This window comes from Oryza glaberrima, chromosome 10, assembly GCF_000147395.1.
Source record: "Oryza glaberrima chromosome 10, OglaRS2, whole genome shotgun sequence".
Classification (NCBI taxonomy): Eukaryota; Viridiplantae; Streptophyta; class Magnoliopsida; order Poales; family Poaceae; genus Oryza; species Oryza glaberrima.
Window position 1 is genome coordinate 5294220 of NC_068335.1, and position 14297 is coordinate 5308516.

General features: G+C 41.5%; 1 protein-coding gene across 2 annotated transcripts; it reads right to left on the reverse strand.

Annotated features, from left to right (window-relative positions):
- Positions 1 to 11451: 11451 nt before the first annotated feature.
- Positions 11452 to 14025, reverse strand: LOC127786308 (uncharacterized). Of its 2 annotated transcripts, XM_052313664.1 has the most exons (7): positions 13933 to 14025; positions 13302 to 13868; positions 12911 to 13212; positions 12406 to 12841; positions 12255 to 12338; positions 12101 to 12181; positions 11452 to 12009 (listed from the first exon to the last, which is right to left on the reverse strand). In XM_052313664.1, exons 2-7 carry the CDS (start codon positions 13820 to 13822, stop codon positions 11799 to 11801), a joined length of 1635 nt encoding a protein of 544 aa, XP_052169624.1. In that variant the 5' UTR covers positions 13823 to 13868; positions 13933 to 14025; the 3' UTR covers positions 11452 to 11798. The 2 variants fall into 2 exon arrangements, with proteins under 2 accessions (XP_052169624.1, XP_052169623.1); XM_052313663.1 differs by having other exon boundaries at positions 13302 to 14021.
- Between the last annotated feature and the right edge of the window lie 272 nt (positions 14026 to 14297).

The following is a 14297-nucleotide window of genomic DNA, read 5'->3' on the forward strand; positions in this document are numbered from 1 at the left end:
TAAATTTTAATAAAAGAATTTTAGTCAAAACAAGGTTTTAAACCAAATCAAGAAATACCTCAATTTAACCAAATATATATTTTTAAATGAAAAACACAAAAGAGATTAAATACCAGAGAGGTTTTGTGCGAGTTAGTTCTAGGAGGTCCCTCTATTATACTGTCCTAAGTTTAGGATGTTATTAAAAACATAAGAATCGGCATGATGCAGGATTGGAAAATGACACATTTTCAGGATGTTACAGGGTAGTATCGGGGTTTCAGCCGATCTTACCTGATTTAGTTTTATATTTCATGCGCTTATTGACATGCTAGATCTGTCCTTTATATTATGATCTTAGTACAACAAAGTATGTTAGGCTTCTGTTTGATATATTTTGCTTGCTTTAATATCTTAATATAGAGTGGTATCGGAGTATTAGCCGATACATGCTAGACCTATCTGATTGGCTGTGCTATAAACATCTATAATCTCATTGTTAGTATATAATTCGGTCTAAGTGATATATACTGTCTCGGCATGGCGATCGATCTATCCCAATCACTTGATTTAAGTATATATCGACATAAAGATTATATATCGTTAATATCTACAGCTGTGACATCCTGGCCTAGGGCTTAATAGGATTACTAGAATACTCATATCAACAAGTTGCAACTTCTTTTCTGGAAGTTGATCTCTAAAGAATTCCGAGGTTAAGCGTGCTTGGTTTGGAGCAATTTCGGGATGGGTGATCGACCGGGAAATTCTTCTCGGATACGCATGAGTGAGGACAAAGTGTGCAGGAAAGACTTGTGTTGGTCTGTGAGGGCAGTCTATGACTTATGAAAGCTGCCAGATGTAAGCGGGCCCGGCCTGGGGGAAGGCTTGCACAGTGGCCTGAGGTTGATCGACGAGGACGTCGATCTCTCTGAAGGACACAACTCGATCCCGCTTCTGAACGAACACGCTACTGAGCCCCGCAATCGCAACAACTCGCCGAGAAGGCTAATCCCTACATGCGAATCGAAGAATACAAGCAAGAACAAGATAGATTGCAACCAAATTGCATATGAATGATTAAGCACTTGAATTTGGGATTCCACAAGCCGATCTAGCGGCGAAACTGTTCTTGATAGAATAATCTAAGCAAAACCCCACTCTAAACGATAACAGCTACTGAATTAATATGATTAGAGACGTCCTAGGGTTGCCCTAGGGCGCACACCCCCTTGGGCTAAGCCCACGACACAATTACAAGGCCCAAAACTCAAAATCAAATTCGGACTGGATGAGGTACGTAGCTTGTTTTGCAGATTCCCGGCAGCTCGGTAGGTATTTTGACGTGGGACCAAAACCATCTGAAAGTAGACTCCATAAGCTTTCCAGTGGCTAGGTCCGTTTGAAGTTGATGCTGTCAAGAGGATAGAATCCGAATCCAAAACGTGTAGAACATTATCTCTTCTCTTCTATGGACCAAAAGTGACGTGGCGAGATGAAAGAAGACTTGGAGAAGGTCTTGGTTTGGTCCCCAATCAACTTCTTCAATCATCCATGCATTCCTTACGCTCGGTCTCTTTTCTTTCGCCCAAGCAAGTACCTCTGCAAACAAAAACACACCAAACTTATTGTGTAGCAATGTTTGTTCAAATATATAACAAGTAAATCTAATGTAGAACATATGCACCTTTGGTTTATTAATGCATAAGGTAGTCATGGTTATATCTGAGTTAGTTGTGTCCTCATCATCCTCCCCTTCTTGATTGGAAACCGTCCTCGGTTTCACATTGTTATGGAGCGTATTGAACTTATCTTTATCTATCACAATATCCGATGAGGAACATTTCTTGATGGCTATATGGTTGGATCCTGAAATCTTGGTAGTCAAAAACCACAGCACTCCCCTTCTTGCAAACCAACCTGTAACTCATTTAAACAACTAGAGGAACTAGATAGAGAATTACGTGTACGTATGCGGTCCTCTAAACAATACATTTCATCATGAAAAGGAGGTATAGTCAAATTCGAACAAATATATACTCGATGCACATTATTTTCTCCTTTACTATCATAATTGCCAATAACATGAAAAATCATATCAGAAGGACATGGCAATTCAAATCTAGCAAATAGTTTCTTCTCTAAACAGTTGAGTGAACAAAGATCATCAAATTGAATATAACCCCAAGTATTTAAAGAAGCTAACAATTTAAGCTCTTCATTCTCGCTTGCAATGTGAATAACATGTTTAAACTCAACACATAGTGGTTCTACTATAGAATTAACATGTTCATTCACTAGTTGTGGCATGGATACAAGTGAAGCATCGCACAACTCTTCTTTATCACAAGAAACATCAAGCAAATTGTTTTGTGACAAAGGTATTTCAACAATTGTTTCCACTATGGGTTGCTCTAACGTAGCATAAGTAGTGGACATAGTTGGCACATCATAACTATGCATACCTTGAGTAGTTGTAACACCATTATCATTACCTTTTTTTCTCCTCTTCAGAAATTATATGTGCTTGGTCAATGGAACATTCTTCCAGCATGCATGGAGCTATAGATAGATCTTTTTCCTCTTCGTCTTTCTTCGCTTTCTCATTACCTTGGTTATTCTCAGATGCCTGCAAAATATTAGTATCCAAAACAATAGGCACAACAATACATTTGTTTTGCAATTCAGACTTAGTTGAAGACATCACAATAGCATCTTTCCTGGTATCTCTGAAAATCTCATCGATTCTATTCTTCATCCTTTGAAGATTATCTTTGAAAATTTTAGTAAAACTCATGGGTACCAATTTCATTTTCCGACCATTATGTCTAAATGTGTATGTGTTAGCAACAAAATTATGTGATCCATTATTATCATATACCCATGGTTGACCAAACAACAAAGAACATGCTTGCATAGGGACAAGATCCAAATTGGCAGTATCATGGTAATTTCCAATTGAAAAGTTTATTCTCACAATTCTATTTACCTTAAACTTACCATAAGAGTCGAACCATTTGATGTAATATGGATGAGGATGCGGTTGTGTAGGCAACTCAAGTTTCTCAACCAAATCTGAACTCACAAAGTTATTGCAACTCTCACTATCGATTATAGTACGACATGCTCTATCCTTAACCACAAACTTTGTTTCAAATAATTCGTGGTACTGCCATTGCTCCGCTTTCTCCATTTGAGAACTTAGCACTTGTTGCACCAAAGTACTGCCAGCACGTGCACCTTGTTGGTATCGTTGATTTTGAACGCCACTCATACCTGTCACTGCAAACACAAAAACAACAGCAAACAATGAAGGTTATCCCTAATAATTTGCTAAGCGGTGTAGTGGTGCCCCTCAACAACTCAGCCAAATGGAGCACCTTACCAAGCTCTTACAAGTGTCTTACCAGCAATGCTAGGGATGGTACAACCGGTGGCTGGTTCATGACACCTTGAAGGACGTGATGTGGCGATTGCAAGTATCAAAGCGGTGCTGACCAGAAGTATATATGTGGAGCTTGGGAGGCACAATATATAGTAGCAAAGGAACGCAATTGTGCTAATCAGAAAATGCAAAGTTGATAATAGTTCGAAGTACTAGTCAATGTGCTGGCCTAGTCTAGACTCAACTCTAGCTCAAGCAAGCACCCGACAACACTAAGGACTAGATATGAATCAATACACAACTCTGCACTCTGAAAACATACTCAAAGGATGAACGGTTTTTTTCCTTTCTTGGTGCGTCTTTTTTTTAAAACACCTTTCTGCCTTTTTTTCTTTTTTTTAGGTGCGGCTTTTTTCTTTCTTTTTCTTTGCACCTTTCTGCCTTTTCTTTCTTTTTTTTTAATTTTCGAACAGGGACTCAAATGTAAATATGAATATTACAGGGACTCAAACGCAAAGTGCAAAACTAAAATTAGAGCACCTCAAAAATGGAATGCTCACATCATGTAGGTTCCGTTTTTATAAAGATATCTAAAATCCACATAAATATTTGATATATGGATGACTACGGACTCGTACCCGGAGACCTGGAGGTGGAGAAGCCCCGTACTTCAAGGTTCGGACGTGGAGGGTGGGAGTCGGCTCGGTCAGGTGTGGAGAGAGACGCACATATGTGGCGGCACATGAAACCCTAACAACCGAGCAACTTCTAAACCACTCGATGAAAAATTCTCCAAACCGCAAAAACGGAAACCCGACGACGAGACGATTCAATTTTTCAAGGTCCCGACAACAACCGACGAGATGAAAAACTGGACCCAAAACTGACGTACAACTCACACCGACTTGTGATGAACCCTAGATCTAAGTGATGAACAAATGCAATACTCAAAACTAAAAATTAAATCTAAAAACTAAACCAGCACTCGACACGACGATGCAATCTAGAATTCAACAAAGCAAAATCTAATAGAACAATGCAACGGCTCAAATTGTCTAGGTAAAGAATAAATATTTTTGTGTGGTAATTTTCTGGTTATGGAAAGATAAATTACCTAACGGGTAACCGTGCTCTGATACCAACTGATGAGCGAGTTAGGTCTCGATCTTCCGATCGGTATTGATAGACAATCGATTTGGGCGGAGTCGCGACACAATCTTCTGAACGAACACGCTACTGAGCCCCGCAATCGCAGCACCACGTCTCCTCTGGTTATCAACCATGCCAAAACCGGGTTAACCTCACCGAGAAGGCTAATCCCTGCATACGAATCGAAGAACACAAGCAAGAACAAGATAGATTGCAACCAAATTGCATATAAATGATTAAGCACTTGAATTTAGGGTTCCACAAACCGATCTAGCGGTGAAACTATTCTTGACAGAATAATCTAAGCAAAACCCCACTATAAACATTGACGGCTACTGAATTAATATGATTAGGGATGTCCTAAGGTTGCCCTAGGGCGCACACCCCCTTGGGCTAAGCCCACGACACAATTACAAGGCCCAAAACTCAAAATCAGATTCGGACTGGATGAGGTACGTGGCTTGTTTTGCAGATTCCCGGCAGCAGACTCCATAAGCTTTCCAACAAGTACTCATGGGCCTCGAAATTCCTTCTAGATCAGCGGCTAGGTCCGTTTGAAGTTGATGCTGTCAGGAGACCCGAATCCGAATCCAAAACGTGTAGAACTTTATCTCTTATCTTCTATGGACTAGAAATGACGTGGTGAGATGAAAGAAGACTTGGAGAAAATCTTAGTTTGGTCCCCAATCAACTTCTTCAATCATCCATGCATTCCTCATGCTCGGTTTCTTTTCTTTCGCCCAAGCAAGTACCTCTGCAAACAAAAACACACCAAACTTATTGTGTAGCAATGTTTGTTCAAATATATAACAAGTAAATCTAATGTAGAACATATGCACCTTTAGTTTATTAATACATAAGGTAATCATGGTTATATCCGAGTTAGTTGTGTCCTCATCACATCCCGGCCCAGGGCTTAATAGGATTACTAGAATACTCATATCAACAAGTTGCAACTTCTTTTCCGGAAGCTGATCTCTAAAGAACTCTGAGGTTAAGCGTGCTTGGTTACCGACCGAGAAATTCTTCCCGGGTGCGCACGAGTGAAGACAAAGTGTGCAGGAAAGACTTGTGTTGGTCTGTGAGGGCAGTCTATGACCAATGAAAGTTGCCAGATGTAAGCGGGTCTGGCCTGGGGGAAGGCAGGACGTTACACCAGCCGATCGAGTAGATTTAGTTCTTTCTTACTTATTTATGATTGCCGATCGATCCATACGTGACAACAGCTCAAAGATAAATGATATGTCATCGGCAACTGGCCGATCAGCTATCATTTATGGATTTAACCGCCATTTTCCTGTCTTTATTTCTTGTTGATTGCAGGATCGAATCAACTAGCACGCTCACGAACCTAAAAGCAAGATTTTTGGAATTGCACTGGAGTTAAGCAGATCTCCCAGGCCTCGTGTTTTTCACGTCAACAGTAATCAGCCAGTTGGCAGGAGAATATGAATGCAAAAATAACACATTGATGATCTACAATGAAAAGTGCCGAGAATTGATGGATAGTTTTCGGCTGGTGACTTTGAAGCATGTCTCTCGGGAGCAGAACGTTGAAGCTAATGACTTGGCTCAGGGGGCATCAGGATACAAGCCGATGATGAAGGATATCGAGGTGGAGATAGCTGCAATCACGGCCGACGATTGGAGATACGATGTTTTTCAATATTTGCAGAATCCATCTCAATCGGCTTCACGAAAGTTGCGCTACAAAGCTTTGAAGTATACATTGTTGGATGATGAGCTTTATTATCGAACGATTGATGGAGTATTGCTTAAATATTTAAGTGCCGATCAAGCTAAGGTTGTGATGGGCGAGGTACATGAGGGTATTTGTGGTACTCACCAATCGGCTCATAAGATGAAGTGGTTACTTCGGCGCGCAGGGTATTTTTGGCTGACGATGTTAGAGGATTGCTTCTGATATTACAAGGGATGTCAAGATTGTCAGAAGTTTGGAGCAATTCAGAGAGCACCAGCATCGGCTAAGAATCCTATTACCAAGCCATGGCCACTCAAAGGATGGGGTATGGATATGATCGGTCAGATTAATCCTCCTTCAAGTAAGGGGCATAAGTTCATATTAGTTGCGACCGATTATTTCACCAAATGGGTAGAGGCTATTCCTTTGAAGAAAGTTGATTCAGGGGATGCTATACAATTTGTTAAGGAGCATATAATCTATCGATTTGGAATACCTCAGACTATAACAACAGATCAAGGATAAATCTTTGTGTCCGATGAGTTTGTTCAGTTTGCCGATAGCATAGGTATCAAGTTGTTAAATTCTTCCCCGTATTATGCACAAGCCAATGGGCAAGCCAAGGCATCTAACAAGAGTTTGATTAAACTGATCAAGAGGAAGATTTCCAATTATCCTCGTCAATGGCATACAAGGTTGGCTAAAGTGCTATGGTCTTATCGGATGGCTTGTCATTGATCGATTCAGGTTCCTCCTTATAAGCTTGTTTATGGACATGAGGCAGTTTTACCATGGGAAGTTAGAATAGGCTCGTGAAGGACAAATTTGCAAAGTGAGTTGACAGCCGATGAATACTATAATCTCATGGCCGATGAAACAGAAGACTTAGTTCAATCTACATTGAGAGCTCTTGCAAAAGTTACTAAGGATAAGGAATGGGTTGCTCGACATTATAACAAAAAAGTGGTGCCTAAGTCTTTTTCTAAGGGAGAGCTTGTTTGGAAGTTAATCTTGCTGATAGGGACTCGAGATAACAAATTCGGCAAGTGGTCACCGAATTAGGAAGGACCATTTCAGATACACAAGTTTGTGTCCAAAGGGGCTTATAGGTTGCAAGGACTTGATGGTGAAGTTTATGGACGAGCACTTAATGGAAAATATCTGAAGAAATATTACCCAACTGTTTGGGTCAATTCATGATCGGCTACGATGTTGCCGATGCATGTTAGCCGATGTGTTTACATCGCTTTGAGATGGCCGATATAGTTATATCGCCCTTAGCAGTTTTTATTATCATAATCGGCTGTGACTTGCCGATGTATGATGGCCGATATATGTTATATCGCCCTTAGTTGTTTTTCATTCTTATCATAATCGGTTATGCTTTGCCGATGTGTGATGGCCGATATGGTTATATCGCCCTTAGACCAAATTATAATTTTATCAATGTCTTCAACGTTGCAAAATTAGGGGGGCAGAGATATATGAAAAATATGGATTTCGAAAACAGAAATTTAAAGGCAGGAGATATTCATTACAGCCCAAAAGTTTACAAGTTTAAAGATGAAGATTACAAAGCTTGGCTCAGCCAGATACATATTTCTGAATAGCCGATATTGCCCTTTGCCTGATCTGATCTACTTCATCTATCATTTTGGCATCGGCTGCATCAGAACTGGAAATCGACTTCAGGAACTTGGTTAATTCAGCTAAATGCTTAATAGATGCCTTCAACTTTGACTTTTGATCCTCGATAGCTTTTGGCAAGTCTTCAAGTTTTATTTGTTCAAGGGCAATCTGCGCATTACACTGCTCCAGTTCGGTCAAAAGATCTATCTTGCGAGCGTTCAGCCGATCGATGTTAGTTTGAGTAGAATCTGGACCAGCTTCAAGTTCGTCAAGTTTAGCCTTCTCCTTATTGATGGAAATCCTGTTGGCTTGGATGGTGGCCTCTAGATCTCTTCTCTCATGACGATCGGCTATTCTCTTTTGAGCCTTTTCAAGCTTGAGCCGATGCTGTTCAAGGTAAACTGCCGGAGTAAGGGCGTCGGCTAACTCATCCGGGATCTTGTCATAGATTTCGATGAACCTGTCCCTGATGGATCCACAACTTGTCACCAGTGTCTCCAGAGAACCTTCAAGTCTTTTTGAGATGTCCAAGAGAGTTGAGTTGAGGTCATCGGCTAGAGGCACCAGAGCTTGGCTTGTTGTTTCTTCTTCTTCGTCCAAGAATTGCCTGATGTCAAAGGAGAACATATCTTCTAGAACCTGAAAGAAAGAAAATATTGAAGATTGTAAGTTAGAAAAGGGTGACAGCCGACATGATTTCAGAATTAAGACAAGTACTTACAGGGATAGCAGGAGCTGGTGCTATCACTTCTTCTTCTTCTACATGATGGCTTCCTGCAGCCGATGGAGTGCTCTCGCTGGATTCAGGTATCGGAGTCGGAGATCGAGGTGGCTGAAAATACAAGTATAAGTTAGCATCGGTTAATTTAAAATTGAAGTAAAGAGAGTTGATGGAATCAAAGTTAACAGGTGGAGCTGGTGCTTGTGGCTTGTTGGCAGCGGCCTTTTTCTACAATACACAAAGTCAGAAATCGGTTCTAAGGTATGAAGGTAATGGATGAGAAAGAGATGCATACCCTGGGTTGATAAGTTGGACGTACTGGAGGAGGTGGTGTTCTTTGCTGACTAGGTGGATCGGCTGGAGGCGTTTGTTCCCTTGTTTCGCTAACATGTTCAGCCACTTCATTCACCTCTTCAGACATTGCTTCATCTTCCAAGAAATCTGCTACATCTGGGTCAATGGATGGCAGATCATCGACAGCAGTTTTTGGCTTGTCATCGGCAGCAGTCTTTTGCTTCTTAGGCTTTTTCTTCGCAGCCGATGGTGTAGCAGCCGATTTTGTCCTTTTCCTCCCAGCAGCAGGAGCAATCGGCACACGAGATAGGCCATGTAGCAGTGTGGAGGTCTTGGGCATTATAGCCAATGACAGGAGGTGTTAGCCCACCACCATTAGGAAGGAGCCCTAGAGCATATTCGATTTCAACACCACTTATACTTTGGTGAGGAGGAGAAGATTCTGTCGTCTGCAAAAAACAAGAATCATGTAAGTTAATGCATCGGCTTGCGGTTGATAGAATTGATTGAAGGTGAGAGTTTTACCTAAGGGACATCGTCAGGGAAAAGATTTGTGAGATACATGGATGGTGACTGATGAAACAGATGTCTTTTCCATTCTATCCACCATCGGTCGAAGGCTGTACTCCTGAATGTCTTTATCTTGATATTTTCAATACTGCCCAGGGGTGGTCCTGATAGGTTCAGTAGTCGATCCATCATTCTCTCCTCTACTCTGGATCTTATCGGCAAAGAATAAGTTGATCGGCAGCTGACCCATGGCAAATTGCCTTGCAGCGCTTGTTGGATGGTAAAATTCATAGGTCATCTGGATATTCTTGCCCTGATGGATGCCGACAGGGATGATGCAGGGGCTAATAGCTGTTGTGAATACTTTCCTAGATTTTTCGTACTTATCAGAGTTGATTTCATCAAACAGAAAGTCATCCGGGAGTTCGAAGCTGGCAGATCCCTCATATGCAAACCAGACCCTATCATTTCTTGGGAATCCATCATAAAAATTGTTGAACCACTCTCTGAAAGGTTCAGCCGATAGCCTGGATACAGTGTTGACCGATGCTGCTTCTCCAAAGGACCTGAATCGGCGTGTGGTGACTACTTCTCCGTCGTCATCAGTGATCGACTCAAATCTTGGGATGCCTACATTGGTTAGTACTTGCCGATTGGCAATTTTTCTTGTGTGCAGATTCAACCAAGTCTGGAGCAACCACCATGGACCTCATGTGCCGATTGTTTTTCCATACTCCATCTTCTCGACTGCGGTATTGAGGGTTTGGTACAGATAGCCAAGTAGATATTTTCCAAGGGGAAAGTGTTTTTTTTCCACTAGGTTTTCGGCTATCCTTTGCCAGCTTGCAGTTGGACCACAGCTTGGACCACAGAACAAGAACTTTTCTAGCCACATCATGATAAAAGCTGTATGTTCCCTTGGGGTAACCAGCCCAGTTACCATATACTTAGCAATATAACCACCCCAACCGCCTATGCTTCTGGTTTTAAACTCATGTGTGAGCTAGGTGTTGAGGCTGGACAGGTTAGCCGATGAGGTGATGTTTGGACCGGTGATCATGATAATATCTAGAAGAGTTGGGGTCATCGGTCCTTGGGAAAACAGGAAGGCATTCATGGCTATGGACCAGAAATAAGTAGCTGTTGCCATCATGGGTTCATTCCTTGACATATTTGCTGCAGTTAACGCCAGAGCTTGGGATATGCCGATTTCGTTCTAGTGAGCCGATTTACTAGCCAACATCCTTTTGTACCAAAAAGGCCAGGTGGTCGCGGCCGATGGCCATGATTTGAAGGTACCCTTCCAAGCACTGAGATCTGGGTTGGCAAATCTGAAGGGGATTCGGTTGGTTTCACCGTTTATGAACTCAGTGGGGTTTAGGTTGCCAATTGGGCCAAGGAAGAGCTGGAGGTTATCGGCAATGCTAGGGACAGCAATCTGATGGGTGAGATGCTGCGGAAGAGGAGAAATCTAAGATTGAGAAAGGAAGAAGAACCAATCCAATGCAGAAAGAAGGGAGTTTTAGCCGATGGGAACTTACCTCGACGTATTCCGCGGTTGATGTGCTCGGAGGGCTAGCGGAAGACGACATTGCCGCTGGCGGGAATTGATGCTTGCAAGAGTCGCTTTCGAATCGCCGGAAGGCTTGAAATCATCGCCGGAGAGCTCGAGGAGTAGATTGGGGAAAGTTTTGCTAGAGCCGTTAAAACTGAAGTGACGCCGTGAAAAACGAGAAGAGCGGTGGTTACAATTTAAAAGGAGAGAATCCACTCAGTACCACTGAGTTTTCCCCACTTCTATAATATACCACTGACTTTGTCAACTTGAACAATATGCCATCGGGTTTTCTCTAACCTCTACTGCATGCCATCACAGCCCAGTTAGCATCTGTTAGTGATGTGAAAAGACCTATTTGCCCCTAACTCATTGTACATGGTATTTTTTGTCCAGGGAAATATGTATAGCCTACATGGTATCTATCAACAATGCACATACTGTCAAACTATTTGAACCATATAAATGTACTACAAATAAATGTACATCACACAAAAAAAAATTCACATAATTTATCAAGTTTACCTATCAAATTTACATGGTGCATGGCACTGAGCTCTTATATATAGAGAGATGAATACCAAAATAATTCACTAAAATTAGGCAAATCCATACAGTGTAGTACCACAACATAAATATTTCATTACATTAGCCAACCCCATACAGTTCATGAATCACAGGTGTTCATGGATCATAGGGGTCAGTACATGTTCAGCCATCTGCATTCGAAAGTAGAAGTTCATACATGTTCAGCACCGCAAAAGTTACAAGCATATAAAAACCACAAACTTAAACTACAGTGTCTCCTGGGGATAACATAGATGGTGTCCTGGTGATGGCATAGATGGCCACAAACATATAAGAGAGAGAAACATTAGGCTATTAATTTTTTCTTGCTTCTAGTTGACATGGATGGGCTATCTGATGGCAATTTCTTCTTGCTTCCAGTTGACATGGATGGGCTATCGACTGGTACTGTTAGGTTGGTCTTTTTTCCTTTGCCCCTTGCTTTGGGAGGTGGTGTGCTTGCTTCTGTTACAGGAACAAGGGCACATTGGCTTTGTTGATGATTTGGGCCACTTGAGCTGCATGGAAATAATTGCACACTGCACAAATTAGAATAGGCAAAACAAAAATACTATATGGAATTGGAATCAAAGCAGTTATAGCATGTACCTCACTGATGTAGCATTTGCAGTCACAGAAGCAATTAAATTAGAATTAGAACTATCATACGCAGCTGCCCTCTTCCTTTTGCTGTAAAATAAATGTAGTTTAAGTGCCTAGTAGTAAGTATTAGTGGTCAAGTTTAGGAAGCACAGGTTGTTACCTCTGTGGGGCAAGAAAATCTGGGGTTGATGATGCAGCAGCACAGCTACTTGAAGTGGATGGTGCTTTGTTCTTTCTCTTTCGCCTACATGCAGTGAATTCATCACAATACAGGACAATGCAATGAGCTAAAATCACATACAGAAACATACCTTTCATTTGCTAATAGAGCAAATGCCTCCTTAGCATCCGGTTCAGCTTCCTTGCATGTGTTCCATCTGTGACCAAAGTTCTTACAAATAGGGCATTTTTGGCTACCGGACCTCTTACCAGTGCCTCTCCCTTCAGATCCACCCTTATACCTTGTGTTCCTAGGTCGCCCTGCACTTCTCTTCAAGATTGGTGGGTAAAGAAAGAAGCCATGTTCACTTTGTGGCCATTGGGACATGTCAGTAAGACTAGGGATGCGTGGAGCATATGCAGCAGTAAACTTGTCTACACTATAACATTCATCCACAAAGGACTCTATATGCAAACCCCTCACTGATGTTATGAAGGCCAAAGCGTGTACACAAGGCTTCCCAGAAACTTGCCATTCTCTACATGTGCATGTTTTTTCTTCCAAGTTTACCACATGCCTCTTCCCACCTAAGTACAAAGCACATAAGTGACCATAAAAGTGCAAAGATTGACAAGAACAGTTAATGGAATACTTACCAGGAGATTTTTCAGTAACCTCTGCCTCCAAATCATCACTCCTGTCGACATCTAGGTCTAGGTCCCTTGTCTTGGCATTCAACTCACGCATCACACTTGGCAGTATAATCTGTCCTTGCAGCTTGTTGGCAACCTTTTTCCTCTTTTGAAATATTTTCATAGTCTTTCTTCTTATCTTGTCCATCAGCTCAAATAACATGAGCCCTTTGTACTTATTGATCCAGTTATTAAAGCTTTCAGCAAGATTATTGGTCACGTAATCCACCTTTGAGTGACATGAGAACATGCTTCTAGACCATAACCTACATGGAAGGTATTATGAAGAGATCTCTATTATTAAAGAATGAACCAACAGATTTAATTAATAAATTGTAACATACAAGTAAATTACCTCTTGTGGTATGTTTTCAAATATAAATGTGCTTGCGGTTTAGCATTCTCAATTTGTCCCATGTGATAGGAGTACGATTGCTCTGTCCATGCATATGCGGCTGGCCACAAATGATCATCAAAAATTTTACCATGGAACTTTACCTTGAAGTTGGTAACTAGATGACGCATACATTCCCGATGCTCCGCTTCACCAAACACCTCCTCCACAGCAATATCAATCCCTTTGCCTGCATCTGTGCATATTGCTAAACCATCCAAGTTACTAATGGCCAGTCGCAATTTCTCCATAAACCAAATCCAATTCTCACTTGTTTCTGAATCAATGATGCCGTAGGCCACTGGGTATAGCCAGTTGTGGCCATCAATAGCACAAGCTGTTGCCAGTTGGCCTCTGTATTTCCCTGTCAAGTGAGTGCTATCAATTGCCAAGTAAGGCCTACAACCAGCCATAAACCCATCAATGCATGGCTTCAAAGCTACAAACATTCTTGTAATCCTTTTCTTCTCCTTGAACGTCATTGATACTATACTTCCTGGGCATCTCTTCTCAATTTCTCCCTTCCACCTATATAGCTTGTCAAAACTGCTGTCCCAATCACCAAATAGCCTTTTAAGTGCTAATTCCTTACCAGTCCACACTCTCTTGTAATTGATAAATATCTTGTGATGTTCTTTTATCCTCCTTTGCAACTCAGCCGGTCCAATACTTGAGTTTTCCCTCACCCATTCATCACCTTTTCACATATCCATGCCTTGGATGCCCTCTTCACCTTCTCATCCCTTCTAGTGCTTGCACACTCATGGTCAGCCACGTGAACCTTGACCTAGGTGAAGAAGCAGAAAAAAAACAAGTCAATGTTATTGTATACAAGAAAATATTATACAACACATAAGAGTAGCATCGTTACCTCAATTGATTTCCTATCAGCCGAGTGTGATGCATGGATTCTCCATTTACATCCTTTTTTGGGACAATGCGCTCTGAATCGATCAG